The sequence below is a fragment of the Capricornis sumatraensis genome, chromosome 1 (assembly GCF_032405125.1).
Source record: "Capricornis sumatraensis isolate serow.1 chromosome 1, serow.2, whole genome shotgun sequence".
Classification (NCBI taxonomy): Eukaryota; Metazoa; Chordata; class Mammalia; order Artiodactyla; family Bovidae; genus Capricornis; species Capricornis sumatraensis.
In genome coordinates this window covers 97,133,285-97,142,278 of record NC_091069.1, presented here as the reverse complement: position 1 = coordinate 97,142,278, position 8,994 = coordinate 97,133,285, and the positions used below count along the sequence as shown (strand labels likewise).

The window sequence follows — 8,994 nt, the reverse complement described above, 5'->3', positions numbered from 1 at the left end:
GGCAGATTCTTTACAAGCTGAGCCACAGGGAAGCCCAACAGTTGGGGAGTGATGAGCAAAGACAAGGGTCTGTTCCCGCCGGTGTAAGGGTTAGCCTGTGCATCATACACTTAGGAAATAACCAGTTTCCTGGAGAAGGATGGAGACCCTGGACCCGGACCCAGGTGGGAAGGTGGAAGGAGGGAAAACCCGTGCTCGGACGCGGTCGGCTGGGAGCAGAGGCTCGGAGAGGAGCTGCGTGATAATGGGCGTGAAGTCAGGGCTGCGCAGGGGAAGCTGGCGCCAGGGCAGGCTTGGCGTGGCACGAAAGTGTTGGCGAGAAACCACGTGGAAGTCGTTCCAAGGAGACTGGGTGAGCCACCGACTTCAGGATGCCGTGAAAGACCAGGATGCCAAGTAGACTAGGGACCCGGACCAGGGGCGGGGCCGGAGACGCCCCGCGTGATCACGCACCCAATCAGCGACTAGCCAGCCTGGGTCGCGGGACACGCCCCTCGCTCGGAGCCTCTTCCCGGCAGCCTCGCGGACCCGGCGCCCATCTGCGCCGGCGCAGTTTGCAGGCCCGGCCCCATCGCCCTCCGGCCCGAGCCTCCTGCCGCCAACATGGCAGCTCCCTGTGTGTCCTGCGGCGCAGCAGCTTCCTACCGGCTCTTTCTTGCGGGTAGGGTTAGCTTCGCTCGGGGACAAGGCCTCTGGAAAGCCGCGGCTGCTGGGCTGCAGACAGGTACCAGCTGCCAGGTAAGGCTTGGGAAAGGTGGCAGTGCTGATCCCTGTAGCACGCGGTGTGGCCAGGCGCCGCCGGAGTCCTTAAGTTTCTCTGAGGATCTTTAGTTGCTGGGTGCGAGATCGCTTTAGTTGCGGCATAGGAGGTCTAGTTCCCTGGCCGGAGATCGAACCCTGGCCCCCAGCATTGGGAGACGGGGCCTGTGGGATCTTAGGTGCTCAACAGAGGTCTCAGGTAAACAGAGGATGGAATTGCTTTGCAGCGGCCAACCTTTGAGGTTGTGGCTGATTTTCTCAGGGTGCAGTGAGGGGGAACTTACCTGAGACAGAAACAGAGTGACCCCTCCCTTGACCTGTCTTCTGGGTGGATTATAGGTTCAGCCCTGCCCCCCGAGACTCCGATCAAGAGGGTGGAGGTGGATGAGAACTGGACTCCTGCAGTGGCCCAAAGACTTAATGCAGGAGGTCATACGGTGGAGAGGAGAGAGAAACATGTCTAAAAGTGTCTTGCGTCTGAGCAGTTTCCATTCTGTTAATGTTCTCGGTAATAGGTCCCTGAATGCTGGAGACCAGAGCGTGTAAGTTACATTTAATCCTGGGGCCAGTGGGAAGCCAGGATTCTAGCTTCAGAACTGATTGGATGATAATACCATTTACTGACATGGGATCTGAGTAAAAAGAACAAAATTTGAGAGGGGAAAAAAAGAGCTTAGTTTTGGAAATAATTGTATTTATTATATAGTTATATTTGCGGTGTCCAAGTGGACCCAAAGAGAGGCAAGCCATAGTTCAAGAAGAGAGCTGGTTTACAAGTCCTCTGTTACCTTGTGTGTGGTGATTAATGGATTAGATCATTTGGGGGAAGGTGCAGTCAGTGAGGAAAAGAAGGACCAGACCCTGAAGGACGAACAGTAGAGAAAGAAGGGCCCCCAGGAGATTGGGAGTGACCTACCAAAGAAGTAGGAAAAGAACCAGGCAGTGTGGAGTCATAGGAAACAGGAGAATGTTGCAAGGAGGGAAAGTGATTAACAGGACCAGATATTGTAAAGAAGTACTATGGTCAAAAACTGTGTTGAAAAAAGGAATACTATCCATTTTTCATTTTTTCTTCTACATTTTAACAGCAGCCAATCCATCCATTCATTTACCCATCAAACATTTGTTTTTATTGTTTTTTAACTGGAAAATAGGCTGGAAGTTTTTATTTTCTCATGCATCTCTTTTGAGTATATCCTTTTGTATACACACAATTTTCTGGGAAAGGTACTGTAGGTTACAGAATGTGTTTATTGTTGACAGTGTGGGGGAGGTGGCCAAGAGTATTTTTTTCAATCCCTGGAACTCCCAAACTTGCTAATGCATGTATCCTTCTGTGTCTTTATGTTTTTTTAATCACATACAGACATACATGAAATGCATATTTTTTTTTAAGAATGGAGTCTCTTCTACTTTTTGTTTCTTTACCTAACATGTATAGTACAAGTCTCTCCAATTATTATTATTATTTTTAAATACCTATTATGTGTCTTTGTTGTTAATTGCTTGGTCATGTCCAACTCTTTGCAAACCACATGGACTGTAGCCCACCAGCTCTGTCCAAGGAATTCTCTAGGTAATACTGGAGTGGGTTGCCATTTCCTTTTCCAGGGGCTCTTCCCAACCCAAGGATCGAACCCTCGTCTCCTACATTGCAGGCAGATTCTTTACCACTGAGCCACGAGGGAAGCCTTCTTACAGAGGGTATTTTTATTTTTTGTTTATTAAGTATAAGTGTGTTCCAGGTAGTGATATAAGCAGTAGCTATTACTATGAGTCACAGTCAGAAACGTTTGAGAGACACTGATGCAACAAGGAAAAAGAAGTAAGTTCTGTTGACCTGTGACTCCTGGGTGCTCAGTTGGGAGCCTCTGCGATGGGTTTTCTCCTGTGTGCCAGAATTGTGGAATCCATGTTTCACATCAGTGCTTCAGTACAAGTGCATCTGGGTGTCCCAAATTTGAGTGGAGGAGGGAATATTACTTGTGAATGGCCAGATTTTTCTGGTTTTAAACCTGAGAATATCAGGGATCTACACACAGTGCACTCTGAGATTTGTAGCGGTAAATACGGAGGAGCGCAGACATGCCGAGCCTAAGACAGACGGGCTGAGACGGACAGAATGGCAGCCTCCTCTCGAGGAGGTGATGGGAGCGTCCGTCAGGAGTTACATGAGAAAAGAGGGTTTCTGTTCCAGAAAGGTGCCGTTGGTACCCAAGTACCAGAGATGTGCACAGTCAGTGGATTCTGGCAATGACAAATAATTGGTTCTAGCAATTACAGTTGGTATAATAACTGATGAGAGAATGGCGAGACGGGATTAGAAAGTGTTTTGCTATGCTAAGATACTTGATTTTTAAAAATTTATTTATTTTAATTGGAGGCTAATTACTTGACAGTATTGTGGTGGGTTTTGCCATACACTGACATGAATCAGCCACAGGTGTACATGTGTTCCCCCCTCCCCCGGTCCTGAACCCCGCCTCCCTCCCCAGCCCTCTCCCTCCCACCTCCCTCCCCATTCCATCCCTCTGGGTTGTCCCAGTGCACTGGCTTTGAGTGCCCTATTTCTTGCATTGAACTTGGACTGGTGATCTGTTTCAAATGTGGTAACATACATGTTTCAATGCTCTCCTCTCAAATCATCCTACCCTCACCTTCTCCCACAGATGTTCTTTACATCTGTGTCTCTTTTGCTGTCTCGCGTATTGGGTCGTCATTACCATCTTTCTAAATTCCATATATGTGCATTAATATACTGTATTGGTGTTTTTCTTTCTGACTGACTGACTTTCTTCTGACTTACTTTCTGATTTATTTTCTTTCTGACTTACTCTGTAAAATAGGCTCCAGGGACCGCATTAGAACTGACTCAAATGCATTCTTTTTAATAGCTGAGTAATACTCCATTGTGTATATGTACCGCAACTTTCTTATCTATTCGTCTGCCGATGGACATCTAGGTTGCTTCCATGCCCTAGCTATCGTAAACAGTGCCGCATTGAACATTGGGGTACACATGTCTCTTTTACTGTCACAAATAAAAGTAGTTTTGGCTTTGTTATAAGTAGTTGACAGTCACGGTGTAATACAAAGGTTATCCATGAATTCCTAATGCCTATCAATATAGTTTTATGTAGGAATGCTCATTTAGCTTTCCGTAATATTTATGACATTCACAAGAGGAAAAAAGCAGTAAGCCAATCTCTATTTTGAAAACTGTTACTACAAACATCAGTATGTTCTCTTGATTTTCTACTGAGCACTTTCTAAGTTTTTACTGAGTCAACAAGCCTTTGTTGATCAGACTGTCAGCCAGAGAAGAATGCTGGATGATATTCGATGGCTTAGCCCTTGTGTATTTTGCTTTTATTGCAGAAGACATTGCTGCCTCTGTCTTAAGGATCTGTTCTTTTCATCTCTCATCTTGTGGGCTCCTGGAGGTTATAATGTTCTGTGTTTTTCACAGCATCCAGTTTGTTTTCAGTAGTCTTAATACTACTGGCAAATTCCTCAAAAGTCTTTGCAAAGCAGATTTAAAAATTGACCAGTGTTTGTAGCAGATGCTTTATACAGCTATGTGCATTAGTTGTGTTTTCCCCCAGATAATTTTTAAAAATTCCATTTTGTTAGCATTGGGAAAGGAAGGCCCTTTGGTAGCATAAGTTGTTCCCTTGGCCATGTCATCTTTCAAGATGTTTTAGTGTGTCCCTCGTCACTTTAATTAAAATACTGGGTCATCAAAATGTTCATTTTCCTCATGTAGTTTACAAAGTTCTTATTTAAAGAAAAGTTGATAATAGGTATGCCCATTGTTGCTACCTCTCTTTCCTTATAAAGCAGAGTAAGTGAACTTTCTTGTACTCTGCTTTATTGTTGTAATTGGGGTGTCGTTGCTAAGTCGCTTCAGTCGTGTCCGACTCTGTGCAACCCCATAGACGGCAGCCCACCAGGCTCCTCTGTCCCTAAGATTCTCCAGGCAAGAACACTGGAGTGGGTTGCCATTGCCTTCTCCAATGCATGAAAGTGAAAAGTGAAAGTGAAGTCGCTCAGTCGTGTCCGACCCTCAGAGACCCCGTGGACTGCAGCCTTCCAGGCTCCTCTGTCCAGGGCATTTTCCAGGCAAGAGTACTGGAGTGGGGTGCCATAGCCTTCTCCAATGCGTGAAAGTGAAGTCACTCAGTTGTGTCTGACCCTCAGCGACCCCATGGACTGCAGCCCACCAGGCTCCTCCATCCGGGACATTTTCCAGGCAAGAGTGCTGGAGTGGGGTGCCATTGCCTTCTCCAAATTGGGGTGTTCAGTGATTATTTATTGCTGTGTAGCAAATTAACCTCAAATAGAGCAGCTTGAAACAACAGATATTTCCCTCGTGGACTCTGTGAGTCAGGATTCCAGACACAGTTGCACTGGGCCTTCTGCTCAAGGTCTCCCGCAAGGCAGCAGCCCATGGTCATCTCGGGCCAGGGGTGGAAATCTGCTGCCCACATGCTCAGTGTGGGTGTGGGCGGGACTCACATCCTTGCAGCTGTTGTGCTGGCTCTTGGCCAGAGACCACCCTCAGTGCTTGGCCTGTGGATCTCTGGGGGGCAGCTCACCACGTCTTGCTTTCCTCGGTCTGATCAAGAGAGAGAAGAGGGGGAGGAGAGTCTTCTTGTCACCTGACCTCAGAAGTGTCCTTCAGCTTTGTCAGGGTATTGTGTCCATGAGAAGCACGCGCCAGGTCTGTGTCTTCTGCTTGCTGCTTTCTCTCTACATGTACACAGGCTTATTTTAAGGGGAGTGGTGTTTCTCTCTTTGGGCTTCCCAGGTGGCGCTAGTGGTAAATAATCCCCCTGTCAGTGCAGGAGACACAGGTTCCATCTTGGGTTGGAAGATTCCCCGGAGTAGGGCACAGTAACCCACTCCAGTTTTCTTGCCTGGAGAATCCCAACGGACAGAGGAGCCTGGCAGGTTACAGTTCATGGAATGCAAAGAGTCAGACAAGACTGAGGATGCACTGTACCGTTTCACCCTCATTCGCTATATGTCAAGTCCCATAGCAGCTGACATTGACCAGTCGGTATCAAATCTGGATATTTCTAGCAGATAATGGAGGTAGCATATCACCCAGTTATTTTTATTATTATTTTTAATGTGTGGAAATGCTAGTGGTTTAAACTTCTTTGTGAGCATAGGCTTTTAAAAGCAAGCTTTATCTCGTCTCCAGACTCCTGTCAATTGAGTACCGTCCTAAAAAGACAATTGTTTAAAATGTTTTCTTTTACTTAGAGACAGTGGCCTATAAGATCATTGTTTAACTTAAAATCTTCTCTTTCCATTTGTATTTTCTGCTAGATATTAAGGCTCAAACATTCCCCAGCTGTAACAACAAAGAAAAATGTTGCAGCCTTAAGACGTGAAAGTTACACAGTGGACTTTATTAAAAAGCAGATTGAAGAGTTCAACATCGGGAAGAGACACTTGGCCAACATGATGGGGGAGGACCCAGAAACGTTTACCCAGGAGGATATTGATGTAAGTGCAGTGCTTGTTTTGTGAATCATGGGAACAAGGGCAGATCTTTGTTTTTCTAACATTGTTCAGTGAAACATGACTTCTTAACAGTAAAGTCTTCAAACGAAGTGTTAGATGTCAGTTAAAACTCACAAGAATCAGATTTTTTTTTTAAAATTATACTTTAAAGGATACAAGTTATTTATTTATTTATTGCATTAATTGACTTGTTAAACTAGGGGCTTCCCTGGTGGCTCAGTGAGTAAAGAACCTGCCTGCCAAGGCAGGAGCCGAATGAGACTTGGGTTTGATCCCTGGGTCAGGGAGACCCCCTGGAGAAGGAAATGACCGCCCACTCCAGTATTCTTGCCTGGAAAATCCCATGGACAGAGAAGCCTGGCGGGCTACAGCCTGTGGGGTCACAATGAGTGGGACATGACTGAGCGACTGAATACACCTAGTTAAAAGTCTGGGCTCGTTGTGTAATTTTTACATAGGAAAATTGGGTGCCACTGTATTCACATTAAACCATTTGTTATTATTTTATGTGTTTTAGAGATTGGGTTTTCCTTATTATTAATACTTAACCAGTTGCTAAAATAATGATCACTGAAATTATTTATGAAATTCATTTAGGCAAAAATATTGAAGATGTAAAACAATTTTTTCACATATTAAAATAGCTAACTTTTTTGTTAAGAAGTTTAAAAATACATATTGGTATCTTTTATCTAGAGTAAATATTCTGTCATTCAGTCAGGTAGAAGCAGTATTATTAGTTCTGCCCCTTAAAATATTGAGTTGTTTTCCAGCGAAGATATGTTTAAAATCTTGCTATAAATGTGAGAGGCCACAGCTTTCCTACACTTTTAAAACTGTAGTGTGTGTGTTTTCAGTGTAAGTAAAGTAAAGTTGATAATATTTAGTATCATTGTGCTAATCGAACATGATAAAAATCCTCTTTAGAGTTTGCCAACAAAGTAGTGAAATCATGAATTAGTATGGAAAAAACATACAATAGCTTCTTTTAAAATAGGTAGAACCTTTTAAAAGGAAGCTGGATTTCTTGTGAGGAATGTAGATGTAGGCCTTTGTTACTGATCTTTCTTTAGAAGAGAAATGTGCTGTAGCTGAAGGGATGCTGTGGAAAGCTACAGAAGCTGGCGTCAGGAGAGCCCTTTCAGTGTCGTGGACTTCCACGTGCAGCAGCTCACAGCATCGTCGCTTGGTTTCCCCAACTCTGAAAGAAGAACTGCCGTTTGTGACCTCAGAATCTAACTAGGGAGCAGGAGACTGATGTGCTGTGTTGTTGCTCTTATCGCCGTTAGCGGTAATAAACAAAATCCACCGTGACTTGAGTCAGTTGCCAGTGCCCGAGTGGCCTTGGTTGCAGACTCTCCACGAGACGGTTGTTGAGTCCTGCAGTCCCATCGGGAACGTGGATTCGTCCTGGGGCCGCTTCATCCCGAGAGCACTCTGTGCTGTGGGCTGGGGCGTGCTCTCGCCTCGCCCGCGTCTGGGAGCCCGTGCGGAAATGGGAGCCTTCTCTGGGACACAGTGCCCCTGCCTTCCACTTTACGGCCACTGACTGACCAGCTTTACCAAGTCTCACTCTTTATGCCCGTTGACTCTTCTGGCATTGTATTAAACTCTCTATCGTTAGAGTAGACACTAAAGCAGAAGAGGACAGTGACAACCAACCATGACCAAAGCACTGAAATTTATGGGAGTCTGTCATTTTATAATTCCTGTTTCCATTTATGTTTCTGAAACTATTCTTTCTGTTAAGAGGTTTGGCTGTGTGTATCACTCAAAAGAGACAGTACAGCTGATGGGTCTCCTTTAACATTTCCATACTGACACAATGCTTGCTTATTTCTAAGGACAAAAATAAATAATTTGATATCCAAAGTTCAGTTCAGTTCAGTCACTCAGTCGTGTCCAACTCTTTGCAACCCCATGAACTGCAGCACGCCAGGCCTCCCTGTCCCTCACCAACTCCCGGAGTTCACCCAAACTCATGTCCATTGAGTCGGTGATGCCGTCCAACCATCTCATCCTCTGTCATCCTCTTCTCCTCCTGCCCTCAATCTTTCCCAGCATCAGGGTCTTTTCAAATGAGTCACCTCTATGCCTCAGGTGGCCAAACTATTGGAGTTTCAGCTTCAACATCAGTCCTTCCAATGAGCACCCAGGACTGATCTCCTTTAGGATGGACTGGTTGGATCTCCAAGGGACTCTTAAGAGTCTTCTCCAACACCACAGTTCAAAAGCATCAATTCTTCTGCACTCAGCTTTCTTTATAATCTAACTCTCATATCCATACATGACTACTGGAAAAACCATAGCTTTGACTAGACAGACCTTTGTTGGCAAAGTATTGTCTCTGCTTTTTAATATGCTGTCTAAGTTGGTCATAACTTTCCTTTCAAGGAGTAAGCGTCTTTTAATTTCATGGCTGCAGTCACCATCTGCAGTGATTCTGGAGCCCCCCAAAATAAAATCTGTCACTGTTTCCACTCTTTCCTCATCTATTTCCCATGAAGTGATGGGACCGGATGCTATGATCTTCGTTTTCTGAAGATTTAAGACAACTTTTTCACTCTCCTCTTTCACTTTCATCAAGAGGCTTTTTAGTTCCTCTTCACTTTCTGCCATAAGGGTGGTGTCATCTGCATATCTGAGGTTATTGATATTTCTTCTGGCAATCTTGATTCCAGCTTGTGCTTCATCCAGCCT

General features: G+C 45.1%; 1 protein-coding gene across 1 annotated transcript in view; it reads left to right on the top strand.

The window, feature by feature from the left end:
* The first annotated feature begins 587 nt into the window (after positions 1–587).
* MRPS9 (mitochondrial ribosomal protein S9) overlaps positions 588–8,994 on the top strand; it is a 36,736-nt gene continuing 28,329 nt past the window's right edge. Inside the window, exons 1-2 of the mRNA XM_068976417.1 lie at positions 588–738; positions 6,097–6,276. Of these exons, the coding sequence (XP_068832518.1) occupies positions 604–738; positions 6,097–6,276 (315 nt within the window). The 5' untranslated portion in view covers positions 588–603. The remainder of the gene's footprint in view (positions 739–6,096; positions 6,277–8,994) is intronic.